Genomic DNA, 17,006 nt, shown 5'->3' with positions numbered 1-17,006 from the left:
TAACTTTTGTTCTCTGGACAACAATTTAAGGTGTTTTTCTGTTCCCTATTTACTGTTTCAATGCTCAAGTCTCGTGATTCAGTGATGGTCTTGCAATTTTTTAGAGCTTGCCTTGCACTTATTTATTTGAATAGGTCAGTAGATGTTATTTAATCTCTTTTTGACTTTTGACCCTTTTCTAAGATATCCAGTGTAATCTTGTGTGACATAATGTTTTGTTGGTTGGCGCTTTTGTCCTGAAGGAATGATCAAAATAACCAATAAGAAGGATATTATTAGGGGCGTCTAGGTAGCGTAACAGTTTATTCCATTGCCTACCAACACGGAGATTGGCGGTTCGAATCCCCGTGTTACCTCCAGCTTGGTCAGGCGTCCCTTCAATTGGCCATGTCTGTGAGTGGGAAGCCGGATGTGGGTATGTGTCCTGGTAGCTGCACTAGCGCCTCCTCTGGTCGGTCGGGGCACCTGTTTGGGGGGTAGGGGGAACTGGGGGGAATAGCGTGATCTCCCACACGCTATGTCCCCCTGGCAAAACTCCTCACTGTCAGGTGAAAAGCAGTGGCTGGCAAGCCCATATGTATCGGAGGAGGCATGTGGTAGTCTGCAGCCCTCCCCGGATCGACAGAGGGGGTGGAGCAGTGACCGGGACGGCTCGGAAGAATGGGGTAATTGGCCGGGTACAAGTGAGGAGAAAAGGGGGGGGAAGATATTGTTAGTATTGTGTTAGTATTTGTAGATGTAAATCATTGTTAATTAGCTTCTGTACACGTATTGTAAATATAACACAAGAATTTGCATTAGGATGCCCAGCTGTTGTCTGCCATTAAAATACATATTTACGTTGTAATTACATCGCAAACTGAAAAGCTAAAAGTTTTACCAAAATCAGGTGATTATTCAGATGTTTAATTTTGCCCAAGATGTCATTTCATGCCAGAGGACAATTTAAATCACTGACAAATGAAATAGTCCAATAAATGCGAAACGAGGAAAGCAAATATTCCTAGTAATGCTCCACTCACATTTGAATCCGTCACACTTCAGTGTATGTTTGTATAATCAGTTCAAAAAAGCTTTTTGCACTTGTAGGTTGGGCATATGTTAACTAACGATTTGCATGGGTTGAGTTGAAAGTTTTTTCTGCTTTTTTTTCTTTCTTTTTTTTTCTTCTTTGCCTCTTTACCTTTGTGTGTGCATGTAGGTTTCCTGTATTGTTTCCCGTGTTTGTTGGTGACAGCTGAAACGAACAGAATACCGCTCACACACTTCGCCTTTTCTTGCTGGTAAGGCACATTGACAGACAGGGAGAAAAGCAGAGTCACGAGGCACCGTGGGGTTTTAATTGAGCTCTGCATTGGTATGGGAACATCAGCAGTACTCACTGGGCCTAAGGGGAGGCAGATCGGTCAGTTTTGGAGGCCTTTTGCTCCATGCGCCAGTGGAAATGTAAGATACGAAAGAAGAGCCGCACACAAGAAGGGTCCTGTTCAGATGTATTTATTTGCAGTACTCACGTTTGCAGCTCTTCCCCTGACTTACTATAAAAACAGAGAATCACCATCTTAAAAAATACCCATAAACAATATTAGAAAGTCGTGTGACATGATACACACCTGTTGCAAAGTGACAGAATGAGCAACACATTTATAGATCCAAAGTCAATCTGCATCTATATGCAATAAAATGTAAATGCGATAAGATCATATACAGTTACCTCCAGTAGTTTATACTCCATCACAGATTCAGGCTAATATTTGTGTGTGTGTGTGTGTGTGTGTGTGTGTGTGTGTGTGTGTGTGTGTGTGTGTGTGTGTGTGTGTTACCGTGTAGATTCTGTATAGCCTGTGTGCGTGTATGGAGATTCTTTGAGGAATGAAAACAGTGTTTATCTGATGGAGGAAGTTTGTGTAGGATAAGAATGAGAGAGAGGAAGGTTCGAGGGGAAATGCGTTTGTTTTGCCAGAATTATATCAGCGAGCGACTGGACTGGTCCGTTCGAGACCAGCTGTGACAGGAGTGAAAGATTTAGTGGGTGTACTGGTGACGGCTCTCTGCATGTTCGCAAGAAACCTGCATTGTTTTTATTGGTCAATAGGGGTGCTTGGGGGACTTAAAGTGGGTCTTAAGGCGAGGGAGAAGTGTGTGTGTGCGCGTGTGTGTGTGTGCATGTGCGTGTGTGTGTTGTATCAGGATGGCTAACTATGCACTGCAACAATGAGCTCTGTGTTTGAGATGCCTTTAGATAGCCTGGGGCGGTGGTGGTGTGGGTTTGGGGGGGGAATGTCCTCATTCGGGACAGCTCCTTCCAGGGGCGATTTCCCCCTATGCTCCACAACACTCCCTAGCTTTACTACTGCTTGTAGCACTGTGCTGCCCAAGTCCCCATGGTAATTAAAGACCCCGGCATTGTGATTAGTGAGTGATGCCAAGTCTGTGCATGCATGTGTCTGCATGCAAGTATGCTTATGTGTGCGCGTGCATGCAAGAGCACTAGAAAGGCAAAGCGAAAGGGGCCAAAGAGGCCATATGCTGCCAAGTGTTCGCTGCTTATTTAAAGGCACAGCCCCTCTTGTCTAACCAGGCCTCATTCACTATTTATTAACCTCAATGTGTCTCGATTAAACATGATTTAGTCTACAATGAAACTGTTGATGCAAACTTCAAATAGTAGGTTTAAGAATGGGTTTCATATGTATGCATAATTATCTATAGCTATATTTATAGCTATATATCTACATCTAAATCTACATCTATAGCTGTAATATCTAATCTATATCTATGGTTATAGATAGCCATATAGATAGGTAGATGGCTTTGATGGCTGGGAGAGCTGGCGCTGGATTGGCTTAGAAGAGCTTGGTCTGCTGTGTCCTGTGGGCCCAGGGACCACGGCCCTGCCCGGAGCTGCGCACGAAGAGGTAACATCGAGGTCAGTCTGACAGGGCATGGAAGCGGGGCAGGCTAAGCTGACTGTTAGCCCATGCAGACTGGCAGTTCCGATAACACAAGGGCGGTCTGGCGGCGACCTTGCCTAGCGATGAGTGTGTTTTTAGTGTCGTCGTGTGGAGTGCGGGGAGGTGTGTCGAAGGTGTCTGGCTGGGAAAGCTAGCGTTGGATCAGCTGAGGGAGCTTGGTCTGCTGTGTCCTGTGGGCCCATGGACCATGGCCCTGCCCGGCGCTGCGCCCAAAGAGGAAACACAGAGGGCGGTCTGACAGGACGCGGAAGCGGGGCAGGCTAAGCTAACTGCTAGCCTATGCAGACTGGCAGTTCCAACAGTCATCCTGGCTGGTGCTTGTTCTTTTGGACAGTGATTTCTTTTGTTTAGTTTGGATATATGTGTTAGTTTGGATATATATGTGTTCTTGTAGTTCTTGTAGTTTTTGGACATGTGTTTTTGCCTTTGTGTTGCACTGCTGTGGGCTGGGAGAAATGATATTTCGTTTCAAATGACAAAGTGTTCCTGATTCCTGGGATAGATATGTAGATATATATACACATATACATGCTATTAGGAGTTTTTGCCACTGGCCAACATGACCAGCAACATTGTAATTCATTGGCTGTTAGAGAAATTTACTGGACATCCATATGCATTGAGTATGTAACCTATTAGGGCATCTGTCCATAGTGCTCAGAACAACTCCATCTATTTGTATATATGTATGTATATCTATCTATCTATCTATCTATCTATCTATCTATCTATCTATCTATCTATCTATCTATCTATCTATCTATCTATCTATCTATCTATCTATCTATCTATCTATCTATCTATCTATCTATCTATCTATCTATCTATCTATCTATCTATCGTTTTATATCATCCAATAGTATTTCTCCCTTATTTTATGACTGTTTTGGGGCATATTTTATCAATAAAATGAAATGGTAGTTTGCTTTCACACTTAATCATCATACTCCACCATTCTGTGTATCATGATTGTGGGGGGGTAGCTAGCGAGTACATATTTGTTTTCTTTTCAGGGTTGCTATTGCTAGATCTCAAGCCAAAAAGGATGATCTACCGGCTGAACAGAAAGTTCATGGTTGGAAGTGATATGATGTGGAACTGCACAGGAATCAAACTCTTAAGGCCTCTTAAGGAAGTAGCATTCTTCATATGTGTGCTTGCACATTTGTGGGCTGTTGCTTTTTTAAAAGCGGAAGTTAAACAGTCCCCAGAGGTTCCTCTCTCTCATGTTTCTGAGAAGGGACAGACTGTGCAGCAGGAAGTGAGGCAGGAGTGAGAGAAACACACAGGAAGTTAAGCGAGGGCACACTTCTGCATGATCTGATTAATCAGAACTGCATCCACCCTGCAACCATCCTTTAGCTCTTTATCTGATTTACGTCATTCTGAGGAGTCATTAAGTTTTGTTCACCTATTTTTTCAGTGGCGTCTTTGATACAGCATTGCGTATGATAAAACCTGGCTTCCTTCGCGTACACTGTAGATGGTGGGGACCGCAGGCATTTCCCTCATGCCTCCTGCTGTGTTTCTCAGAAAGCTGACCTTTATTGCTAGTGTCCTGACTAAAGCTGATAGTGGGCACATTTTGTGTATGAGTGTGTGTGTGTGTGTGTGTTTATCTGTGGCCTGTATTTACCTAGTATCTGTGATCCCACTGAGGAAATAGGGGCAGTGGACTTACAACCTTCACACGATGCCCTTCGCTTGTTTTTCCCTTGAGCACAGTATTTAGTTATTGTTCTCCACCTACAGATAATGTTGCACAGCAACCAGTTGCTCCCTATGGCTTTAAATACCCCATTTTGGCCAGTCAGGAACAGCTTATTACCTCACATCAATGTTCAAGCAAATTCAGATGTGTTTTTGAAAGTCCTGTCAGTGGTAAAGTACAATATTCTGTACTGAATAACGCAGCCTATTATGTAGCAGCAGTATCCTTCTGTACTCAAACTTGTGTAAACACAGCATAGGCCCGCTTAGTCAGAAAGCTGCTCCTCCACTTAATTGTGTACATACTTTCGAATACGTCCTACAAATATGCACACATATGTCCGTGGGCACACACACACACACACACACACACACACACACACACACACACACACACACACACACACACACACACACACACACACACACACACACAGCAGTGTTTCACATTCCACTGTGGGAAGGATCATCGCATGCTGTTCCACGCTCGTGTGGATTAACGTGTGGTCCCCCAGATGTTGCCTCAGGCTCCATCTGATAAATGAGTTGGCTGTTTGAATTGATCAGCAATGTTGCACATAGTCTTTAACATAACATTGTACCTTAATGTCGCCACATGTTGTAGCCTTCGTTCATACGCCAACATCTGACTTTTTTTCTCTCCTCTTTTTTTCCCCCATCTATATGTCCTCCCAGCCTCCACTCATCCAGGCAATCTTCAATGGAGACCCCGAGGAGATCCGTATGCTCATCTACAAGTCTGAAGACATCAACGTCCTGGTAAGAGTGCTGCCCTTCGAGACCTGTCTATTCCTTTGGGGGTGTTGGGTGCAAAAACAACTGTGCACATCGAGGGAGAGTTTATAGGCCTTAATCCAGAGTTTGTCCCCAGGTTGTGGTTAAGGCTCGTAATCGGTTTCTGATGGAATCCAGAAAGGCTGCCTCTGTTTATGTTGCTTGTTTAGACAGTGACAGTCTTCTCCTCCTCACTGTTATACTCGCTGTTCACTTCCTGTGTGGACCAACATGGGTCAAAGGTCCAGAGAATAACAGTTCAGGGGTCAGCTGGGCCAAAGTTCAGACTTGGATGTTTATATACATCATCTTGTAGATATATGTATATATAAGCAGGTCAGTGGAGAACAGGACATGGGCTGCCCCGTTCTGCCATTCTGCTGTTGCCTGTATTTAGTCTCCTGTCTCAGGCCCTGGCTGCCTGTAGCAGGACAATAAGGACTCTGTCATTGTCCACTTTGGATGTGTTTTTGTTGGAGAGGTGGCACAGAGCCCAGACAGATGGACATCTGGGGTGGTCACCAGGACAGTGTGTATATGTATGTGTGTGTAGAGAGAGCGAGCCCACCATAAAGAACAATGGATGACTTGACACCGATGGGCTAGTAGCTGATCCTAGAGGCTCTTGGCTCTGCCCGTCATCTCTATTCTGATATCACAGCCTCTCCTGTGTCTATACCAACCCAGCGATTCTTGTATTAAGACTCTGATTTTAGGATTGCTAACCGTTAATATGTCGACCCCACACTTCATTTCAAATTTACATTACAGGTGCCTCACTTGAAGCTGTTATTCATAGCGATTTAAAATGATGGTGATCATAAATTGAGCTATTTTGTCACTGTTACAAGCAACCAAATAGTGCGGAGTGTGACTCATAGTGACTGAAAGTAGGTGTGATGAATATTTCTGAATGAAAGATCTCAGTTAATGGCCACATGTTCTCCATTCTCCCTCAGGATGCAGAGAAGCGAACGCCATTGCATGCTGCAGCCTTTCTGGGCGATGCTGAGATCACTGAGCTCCTCATCCTCTCTGGTAAAACCAACAGCGCTGTTCATCATCGCTGAGCTGTCTTCTTCTCTCCCTTTTCTTTCCTTTTTTTGTGCCTCTCCCTTTCCTTCTCTCTTCCTCTTTTCCACTCTCTACTTCCGCCATCCTTTTGTGTCAGTTCTAATATTTGATGCCCTCACTTTTAAAAGGGTCTCAATCAGTAATTTTCTGCTCACAATCATATTTTAAGCCAAAGTTATCTCTAAAAAAAAGCCTTAGCAAACTAGTAATCTATGTGGATTTTCCCTCAATATTGTGCGATATGTCTGTAATAGAATTTAACATTTTGATGAGTCAAGTCAATTTATTTGTATAGCCCACTATCACAAATTACAAATTTTCCTCAGTGCCCTTTACAGCAATTCAACATCCTGTCCTTAGACCCTCACATCGGATAAAGGGACAATGCCCTAAAAAAAACCTTAACAGGGAGAAAAAATAAGACGAAACCTCATGGAGAGCAACAGAGGAGGGATCTCTCTCCCAAGACGGACAGACATGCAATGGATGTTGTTTGTACACAATTTACAGGAGACAACATTGAAAGAGGATAACAGAGTTATAATGGAATTATAAAATATATGAAAAATATGACGAGGACAATGCCAAGCAGTGTCCAGATGCCACCGGAACAGCCTAGGCCCTGAGCCACGTGACCGCCATCACCATGTAGACCTGACAGGAGGACAGATTACACATGCACACAGGGGAGACTCACATCACACCATTCACATACGCGGGAAAAGAGACAAGACAAACATTAGTCACACATCGGAGTGAGAGAAGGATATAACTGTGAAACAGGATAACAGAATTATATAGATTTACAAGATATATAAAAGAATGTGATGAAGAGGACACCAAGCAGTGTCCAGGTGGCAACCACCGTCACCATGGACACCTGGTAGGAAGGACAGACTGCACGTGCACACAGGGTAGATTCACATCACACCATTCACATATACTGGAGAAGAGAAAGGAGAAGACATCATTCAGAGAGAGGAAAAGACGTGAGAGAAGAGAACAGTTTGCAATAGTCAATTATCTATACTGTATAATCTTATCAGCAGACCAGTGCTTAATAAATTCATTGAGACAGAAACCGACCTACCATGCAGTACAGGTTGTGAAGTACGGTACTCAATTTAAATGCAACTAATTGCAGGTTAAGGCAAAAAGAATGAGGTCCGATAGGAAAAGGCCCTGCCACCAGCTGACTTCTTTTTAACTTTGGGTACACACAGGAGCCCTGTATTTTGAGAGTGGCGATTTCGAGATGGAATATATGGTTTAAGGAAATCAGTCAGGTATGGGGCAAGCCCATTTAGGATTTTATAAATCCGCAGAAGCACCTTGAAGTCTGACCTAACATGGATAGGAATCCAATGAAGGGAGGCAAGAATTGGTGTAACATGGTCAAATTTCCTAGATTTAGTTAGGATTCTAGCTGCAGCATTCTGGACCATCTGAAGACTTTTAGTACTAGCGTGCGGCAGACCTGAAAGCAGAACATTACAGTAATCAAGTTTGGATGAAACAAATGCATGTATTAGAGTCTCTGTGTCAGCCATGGACAGAAAAGACTGAATTTTTAGCTCTGTTATATAAGTGAAAAAAGGCAGTCTTGGTGATTGCTTTAATGTGCTTATAAAATGAAAGGCTGGGATCAAACATAACGCCAAGATTTTTTGGCTGCCACACTTTGTGAAATCAAAGCATCTCAGTTTTATCCGAATTTAAAAGTAGGAAATTTAGTGACATCCAATTTATCACAGCAGGCCTCCAAATTAGTCATTTGAGTATGGTTATCAGCCCTTATAGGCAAACACAGCTGAGTATCATGTGCATAGCATGGAAATTTATACAGCGACTGTGTATAATTTGACCAAGAGGTGAAATAACTAAGAGAGAAAAATAGAGGGCCAAGAACCGAGACCTGAGGTACGTCATATTTAATGTGAGAGCATTTCAATGTAATATTATTATAGCAGACACAATGTGTTCTTCCATATAGGTAGGACTTAAGCCAAGAGAGAGCTTAGCCAGAGACACCAAAATTGCAATTTATTCTGTCTAATAGTATACACTGATCAGTGGTGTCAAAGGCTGTACTCAGGTCCAGTAGTAGAAGCACAGAGGTGGAATCAGAGTCCATACGAAGTAGAAGATCATTCACCATTCTGGTCAGAGCAGTTTCAGTGGAGTGACAGGCCCTGAAAGCTGATTGAAAAAGTTCAGATAGATAGTTTCCTCTATATGGGTCGAAAGTTGTTGACACACAACGCTCTCTAGTATTTTAGAAAAAAATACAAGATTGGAGACTGGTTGATAGTTATTAAGAAACCCTGGATGGAGGTGCAGTTTCTTAAGTAGAGGTTTAACCACAACTGTCTTAAAACTGCTGGGAACAGTGCCAGTAGTAAATGATAAATTAACAATGTCTAGCGTTGTGGGTGCCAGGGAAGGCCAGAGGTCTTTAAAAAGTTCTGATGGTTAAGGGTCAAGTAGGCAAGTAGTTGATGAGGATGAGTGTGTCATAACTTTGTAATATGTCAAAGTCAGTCCAGCATTGGAATCAAGTGTAATGGCCAAAGTGTCTTTATAAATAGTGTCTTTATAAATAAGGCCCCATGTGTTTGAAGCTTTTGGCTGATGCATGTTGCTGAGTACTAAGCAGTGATACGGAAGCTGATCGCTGTTAATACTATATTTTCTCTCTCTGATCCTCTTCCTCTCTAGGGGCTCGGGTCAATGCCAAAGATAACATGTGGCTCACCCCTCTCCACCGCGCTGTGGCATCCCGGAGTGAGGTGGGCAGGTTCACTCACTCACTCACACACACACATGCACACACGCACGTAAAAGCCTCTATTCCAGCACAGCAACTCAGACAGCATGGTGAGTGATCCGAGGTTACACACACTGTGACACAGATGTCAAGTTGCTAAGCTGCGCAGCATGATATTTAGCCATAAATACCTCCCTACGCACATACACCCACGCATTAACATATACTTTATCTTTCTCTACATTCTAGCACAACCTATTGAGACAATAAAATAAATTCTGGATTAAACAACAAAACCTTGCTTTGTAGGGCTGGGTGATATGGCCTAGAAATATAATCTCTTGATTTTTTTCACACCACATCTGATTTTACGATTTTAATTAAAAAAAAATTCTTAAAAACAAACAGCAAAATACCAAGGAAATATATATTTTTTTATTTTAACAATAAAAACGATTAACAAAAGCAAACTAAGAAAGACGAATTTCCCTATTGGGATTAATAAAGTGCAGACCTAACTTTTACAAAACTTTACTTTTTTAAAAAAATAAATAAAAGGTGCCTCTTGAAAAAACATATTCCATTCCTGAAGAAAAAACGCTTTTGTAAACAAAATTAAACATATGTTATTTGCATGCTAAATATCAAAATCATACATGAGGTGCTTGTAATGTCTTTCAAAGTATTTTTACAGTTTTTTTGTTGTTGCAAGGAACACAAGCCTGTTTACTGCCTCTGGCTTGAGGTGTCCCCCGTGGCATGTTACAGTGCTCCCCCCCTCCCACACACACACACACCAAAGACCTTCTCTGACAGGGCGCTTGTAGCAGGGATAGAGAACTATTTCTTGGCCAGATTACTGAGCCTTGGGAAGATTGCTTCGTGGCACTTCCACCACTGAAGTAGATCAGTGTCTGGGTCTGTGCCAGAGGACAACAAGTAGGTTGCCAGCTCAATTTCAATTTTGTTTGCCTCTGACTGGCAGGAAGGTGGCACTTTCTTCTTGAAGAAGCTTGCTTAAGTTTTCTTCTTCTTCGGCTCAGGCTGGGCTTCTTCTTGGTGCACCTGCACAGCTGAGCCAGGCTGTGGTGGGATTTTTGTGTGTGGGCAGTGATATCAGCTCTGAGACAGCTCTTTTCTTAATTTGTTCCACCTTGTCATGGTCAGTGTAAGTTGTCCGGAACCTTGGCTCCATCAGTGAGGCCATGTCCAAGAGTTCATCTATGACAGGGTCACTGTATTTGATTGTACTATGAACTAAGGGAGCCGGGAAGCAGTGGCGGTTCCGTACCATAATTACCCAAGTTAAAGTGAAAATCGATTTTCAATTTTAAACATCATCCTAAACCATAAATTCGAATTAATTGATAAAATCAATTTATTGCCCAGCTCTACTTGCTCGTAGAAACCATTCACTCAGGCTAGCTGAGGGACAATCTGATTTCCTGGTGTGAGTTTCTTCTTTATGTTTGTATCTTGTAACGGACTTGTTTTTGTAATGGATTTGTTGTCCGAACACATTAACTTTAGCAGTGACTAAATGGCATCTGCGTGATCTTGAAAAAATACTCAGTGTTACAGTTGTATTAATATCTTTTTTTATTATTTCATACACGCACCCACTTAAACTTGCCCTTTCCCTACGTGCTCTCACAGGAGGCGGTGCGCGTGCTGATCCGCCACTCTGCTGACGTGAATGCCCGGGACAAGAATTGGCAGACGCCGCTGCACGTGGCCGCGGCGAATAACGCGCTGCGATGTGCCGAGGTCATCATCCAGCTGCTCAGTAGCGTCAACGTGTCAGACCGTGGCGGTCGCACCGCCCTGCACCACGCCGCCCTCAACGGCCACACAGAGGTACTGCAGAAATTAGTGGCGACTGACAGACATATGGGATTTTGTTCAAACTACTGAAACCTACAGTGATACTAGCAATTGCAGTGATATTTACCACTACGGTACCCCAGAGATTAGTTCAAAAGCAAACATTGCTGGTGTTGTTGTGTTATCTTCCCAACCAGGGTCCAAGGAAACATTAGTTGAACCTGGATTTTAGCCACTGACGTTGTAGTATCTGTTGGTAAAGATCTTTCATGGGTTCTATTGGAAATATCTGCCTGCTAGCCATGACAGCTTCACTTTTTCTTAAAAATCAACGCTGATGGCCTTTTTACGGTGTAAAATGCTATGCATTGTGGGGCATCCAGGTAGTGTAGCGGTCTGTTCCGTTGCCTACCAACACAGGGATCGCCGGTTCAAATCCCCTTGTTACCTCCGGCTTGGTTGGGCATCCCTACAGACACAATTGGCCATGTCTGCAAGTGGGAAGCCGGATGTGGGTATGTGTCCTGGTCATTGCACTAGTACGTCCTTTCTTTGGTCGGTGCACCTGTTCAGGGGGGGGAGGGGGAACTGGGGAGAATAGCGTGATTCTCCCACGCACTACGTACTCCTCACTGTCAGGTGAAAAGAAGTGGCTGTTAATTTCACATGTATTGGAGGAGGCATGTGGTAGTCTGCAGCCCTCCCCGGATCGGCAGAGGGGGTGGAGCAGCGATAGGGATGGCTTGGAAGAGTGGGGTAATTGGCCAGGTACAGTTGGGAGAAAAGGGGGGGGCAAAAGAAAAAGCTATGCATTGTAACATATTTCCCAGGAAATGGCTACTCCACAGTAATCAAAAAATGAGCAACCACAAAAGTGCTCATAATCTGGATTTTTGCGGATTAGCCATAGTGTTAAATTCGTCAGTGATGAGAAGTATCTAAAAAGACAGTGGTTTGCGCGTTATCTTCAGGATTGTACCTGAACATCTTTTTCATATTTTCATGTCTGTATGCACTTAAAGTCAGTCAAGCCAATTTCTTTTTTTCTTTTGACATGTTTCTTGTTATTTCATAGACTCCCCCACGCATAATCTCAAAACTTAATGCTGGCAGGGGCGGCTGAATTTGAGGGCCTAAATGGCCAGCCTCTTTTTCTGCTCAGTGCTCCCTCAAGCTTGTTTATGCAGTAACTCTGCCTGATAAGATTTATTTAGAATGTGGTTATATAAAGTTCGCCCCCACAACACATTGACAGACACAAATGCTCAAATGCCCACACATATGCATGCATGCATATAAACATTCAGGTGGGTGTACAAACACACAAACGCGCACACACACACACACATGCACACCTGACTCATCACTTGTACTGACTTCTCCCTCTCTTCCTTACTTGCTGTGTCAGATGGTGAGCCTCCTCCTTGCAAAAGGAGCCAACATCAATGCCTTTGATAAGAAGGATGGTCGAGCACTGCACTGGGCAGCTTTCATGGGTAAGGATGGATAGAGATGGTTTTCCTCACAGTTTATCTTGTTGTACGCCACATCTCCATTCATGGAAGGAGATGGCTGCAGCTTTGTTTTTAAAGAAGAAAAAAAGATGAGTCTGAGTAATCTAATGGCCAAAGAACCTATTTGTGATTTGTAGTTCTATCATCCAGTTGTAAACAATGCTCAGGTGTATCAGATGTCAAAAGTGCTCCATCTTAAGCGCCAGCGTGACTCAGAACTCACACAAACTTACGGCATTTTTTTCAGGGAAATAGCTAGAACCGAAATTGTGTATTGCCTCATAGGATGGCTGTTTTGCATATTATACGATTGCTCTGTTGCTCCCTCTACAGGTCACCTGGATGTTGTGTGCCTTCTGGTGAGCCAAGGGGCAGAGATCAGCTGTAAAGACAAGCGGGGTTACACTGCCCTCCACACAGCAGCCTCCAGTGGCCAGATCGCAGTGGTCAAACACCTGCTGAATTTGGCTGTGGAGGTATGATACACAAACACACACACACATCCGGACACAGACCTAGGCACATGATCCCAGTGATACACAAACAAACACTCATGTCACACGTCTCATCACTTTATAAGCACAGTGATACGAATGTGTGCACCTACTCAGGCTTGCCCTCCCCTTATCTTTGATGAATATAGGTATGAAATCAATTCTTTTCATTCTCCCTAACTCCAGATAGATGAGTCCAATGCGTACGGAAACACGGCGCTCCACGTGGCCTGCTTCAATGGCCAGGATGCAGTGGTCAGCGAGCTGATTGACTACGGTGCCAACGTCAGCCAGCCCAACAACAAGGGCTTCACACCGCTGCACTTTGCCGCCGCCTCCACGCACGGCGCCCTCTGCCTGGAGTTTCTAGTCAACAACGGGGCCGACGTCAATGTGCAGGTACTTCATCTGAATGGCCGCCTCCGTGCAATTTGGGTGTGTTGAAAAGGAAAAGGAGTAACATTGTTCAGCATCTGACAGCGGTCACCATTAAACAGGGTCTCAGTTTTCAGCTGCTTCAAAATCCGGCGATAGTGAAATAGCGAAGTGGTGGAATGCAGGCGTTCTCATCTGTATTAGCATACGTTTCATTGTACCTGTCTGCAGTCCTGGCAACTTCGTCAACCAACGAGAGAGGTGTTTGGTGATGCCATCTGGCAGGTTCTCTCCCCCTGACTGTTTCCTTTCTCTCCCTCCCTTGCTCCCTCAGAGTCGAGACGGGAAGAGCCCCCTGCATATGACAGCGGTACACGGACGCTTCACACGTTCCCAGACCCTTATCCAGAATGGTAAGTACCCTTTTGGGTTTTAAGTGATGTGTTTCATTTAGGGCTGGAACCGAGTACTCGGCTATCTGGATATTTGTTCACTGGGTAGGTATTCGGTTTTCATTTTGGGATTCAGATATTTGTTTTTTTTGTTTTTTTGCTAAATGTAGGCTATCAATTAAGGTGAACTGCAAAAATACATTTTGTCGGCACATTCTTGTACTATATTTACACTTTTTAATCGCACTGTTAAAACGTGGAAATATGTACTGTCTCAGCTTAGGCGCCTGACATCCCTCTCACGCACAGCAGTGACGTCACACTTCAGTTCACGTTGGCCGTTTAAGGGAAGACAAAATGTCGGAAGACTTCAGCTGTGCCGCTGTTATTATAAATGCACTACCTCGTTGTATTCATTACAGTCCCTTCATTTATTTTTCATTCTTCACTGTGTTGGTAATTGGTAAAAATTATAATTTGTATTTCAGAGTGATTTGTGATTTCTTTGTCAGAAAAATGTCGGCATATTACATCATTAAGCCTACTGTTATGGCTATCTAATTAAAAGTATTGTTACAACAGAAATATGGGTGTTTTATATCTCTTTTAGACTCTTGTTGGGTTCAGGTTGTAAAACGTTATAGACTTAGGCTAATAGCTGACGGAAGGTGGCGCTGGAGTTGGCCCCGTCCACTGCTCCTAGTGTATAGGAAGGGTTAAATGCAGAGGGCAAAATTTGTGAGTACTGAGAAATGACAATAAAGAAATTATAAGTAAATATAAATATCAAATCTTAACTTTGTCGGCGTTAGTATGCAGTTTCTGTGCTTCTGTTTCACAGTGCTTTGTCAGGCGTCGTCTTGGATTCAGAGCCTATTATAATGAGCATTTATGTAGGTCTATAATTTTATCCATGATGAGAAGTAACTGTCACGAGCTTTTATTATGTCACACGAATTTCATAGATAGGACGTCGTTCAACCAAATCCCTCGGGATTACAAACGTGCATCAAACACACCAAACCTTTTGGAAAATGTTTTTTATTAACAAATGAAAACAGACACAGCAATACTGTAGAAAAACAGAATCCTTAACAGTTAATGCCTTTAGTTAACTCGAAAGACACGTGTTGCGGCGCCATGCCAGCCATCTCAGTCAAAAATGGAGACACAATGTCTGGTTGAGTCCTTCCCGAGTCATGTTGTCCCCCCCGCTGCTGCCGAAGCTCCAAATAGCCAAATATTTGCTGTTGATTACAACCGAAGCTCTGAAGCCCAAAAAATTGTATTCAGGGCAGCCCTAGTGTTACATGATCTTTCACAGGCGTGTTCTCAGCCACCCCTCAACCCAATGCTTTTTTTTCTTGTAGGCGGGGAGATTGATAGTGTGGACAAGGACGGCAACACCCCACTCCACATTGCTGCCCGCCATGGCCACGAGCTCCTAATCAACACGCTCATCACTAGCGGAGCAGACTGCACAAGGTGTGTGTGTGTGTGTGTGTGCGCACACTCACAAACCTGTTGGGAAGCATGCAGATGTTTTCATGTGGCAAAAATGCACTGAACAATGTTTTTGAAAACTACCTGAAACAGGCTGTTAAAGTTGCCAAACCTGCCTTTGTCACATTTCATATGCTTCTCTGTAGGCGAGGCATCCATGGAATGTTCCCTCTCCACCTGGCTGCCTTGAATGCTCATTCTGACTGCTGCCGGAAGCTGCTTTCCTCAGGTATGACACCAATGGCATTAAAAGACTCCCTGAGCACGTGAGAGGCTTATCATTGTATCGGGTGGACATTGTGCCTGCACCATAATCTATAGGGGCCCTAATGGCCTATTGGTGGTAATGGATAGAAAAGTGGGAGTGAAAGTCAACTCCTCGATAGCTTTTGAAGAAGATGGTGATCCGTTGCAGAGCAGGAGAGTTATAGCCCTGCTGTCTTTTCTCCCTCCCAGTGGTGAATTCCTTTACAAGAACGGCTATTCAGCCTTGGCCAGATTCAAGTCACACTATTCCAGTAATAAACAAGGCCTTACACAGTGTGATTACGCATGGTTAATGGGCTCGTCTCTCTAGACAAGCATGTATTCTGTTTCGAATGCTCTTGTTGGAGTATGTTAGTGGGAAACGTCTGGGTTTCATCTAAAATTGTTTGTCATTGCTTTTGCACTGTTGAAAATTTGCCTCGTCTCTCGTCAGACCATTTCTCCCTAATTCATTTTCAGAGTATTATGAAATGCATAAGAGACAATAGGCAAAGGCTGGTGGAATCCAGCAAATATTAAGTTATGGGTCAAAGGACAAGTGTCCATTCTGGCTCCAGATTCTGTGCTCTGCTTTACAATTCCCAGGCAATTTCCCTTAATTTGTGGCCAGAGACACAGGGCAGAGGGACACTGAGCTCTCCATGAAGCTCCTTTGCTGTACTGAACAACAAAGGGGGGATTTACATGTGCTGGAGTTCTCAATACAGCTGCAGTTGTTGTGAGTTGTCAGGACCACCGTGTACGGAGGTTGCCCTTGCATAAACTGGTCCATCATGTAAGCAGTACATCGGTGACCTGAAACCATCTTCCTTTTGTTCCCACGCTGGTTTCCTTTCAGCCGCACAGTAATCAGGCACAGGGGGAAATTTCCCCCAATTTTGTACATTTTGTCTATAAATGTTGATGGATATCATTATGGGTAGATGGATATATAAATAGATGGTGTTATGTTGGCACTATAAATTCTCTGAATCCTTAATTTAGTCTTGAACCAGAAGGTAAAGTATTGGTAACTTTTAGTTTACTTGTCTTCATTACTCTCCCATAGCTCTGTAATGACATATGTTAAGTGTTGTAATTATGATGAAAACACACCATGTGGCCCACTGAGTAAGTTTTAGTAGTTATGGTTAAAAAAAGTTTAAAAATAGTGCTTATGAATAAATTTTTATATTGTTTACATATACGTTATATACATATTGTTTAGGGGCAGCACAGTGGCGCAGTAGTTAGCACAGTCGCCTCACAGAAAGAAGGTCCTGGGTTCGAACCCCGGGGTTGTCCAGCCTTGGGGGTCAACCCAAGTCGTCCTTTGT

The 17,006-nt window shown here is 43.5% G+C and overlaps 1 protein-coding gene across 2 annotated transcripts in view; it reads left to right on the top strand.

Annotated features, from left to right (window-relative positions):
• The window catches only part of ankrd44 (ankyrin repeat domain 44), a 36,796-nt gene that overhangs the window by 2,459 nt on the left and 17,331 nt on the right, over nt 1–17,006 (top strand). For both annotated transcript variants that reach the window (XM_056289575.1, XM_056289576.1), the window contains exons 2-11: nt 5,382–5,465; nt 6,440–6,518; nt 9,273–9,343; nt 10,978–11,178; nt 12,554–12,641; nt 12,993–13,135; nt 13,340–13,552; nt 13,863–13,941; nt 15,291–15,405; nt 15,570–15,652. In XM_056289575.1, coding sequence (XP_056145550.1) covers nt 5,382–5,465; nt 6,440–6,518; nt 9,273–9,343; nt 10,978–11,178; nt 12,554–12,641; nt 12,993–13,135; nt 13,340–13,552; nt 13,863–13,941; nt 15,291–15,405; nt 15,570–15,652 — 1,156 coding nt within the window. The remainder of the gene's footprint in view (nt 1–5,381; nt 5,466–6,439; nt 6,519–9,272; nt 9,344–10,977; nt 11,179–12,553; nt 12,642–12,992; nt 13,136–13,339; nt 13,553–13,862; nt 13,942–15,290; nt 15,406–15,569; nt 15,653–17,006) is intronic.

The sequence above is a fragment of the Lampris incognitus genome, chromosome 11 (genome assembly GCF_029633865.1).
Source record: "Lampris incognitus isolate fLamInc1 chromosome 11, fLamInc1.hap2, whole genome shotgun sequence".
Classification (NCBI taxonomy): domain Eukaryota; kingdom Metazoa; phylum Chordata; class Actinopteri; order Lampriformes; family Lampridae; genus Lampris; species Lampris incognitus.
The sequence above is the reverse complement of the archived record's forward strand: the minus strand, read 5'-3'. Positions and strand labels throughout refer to the sequence as shown.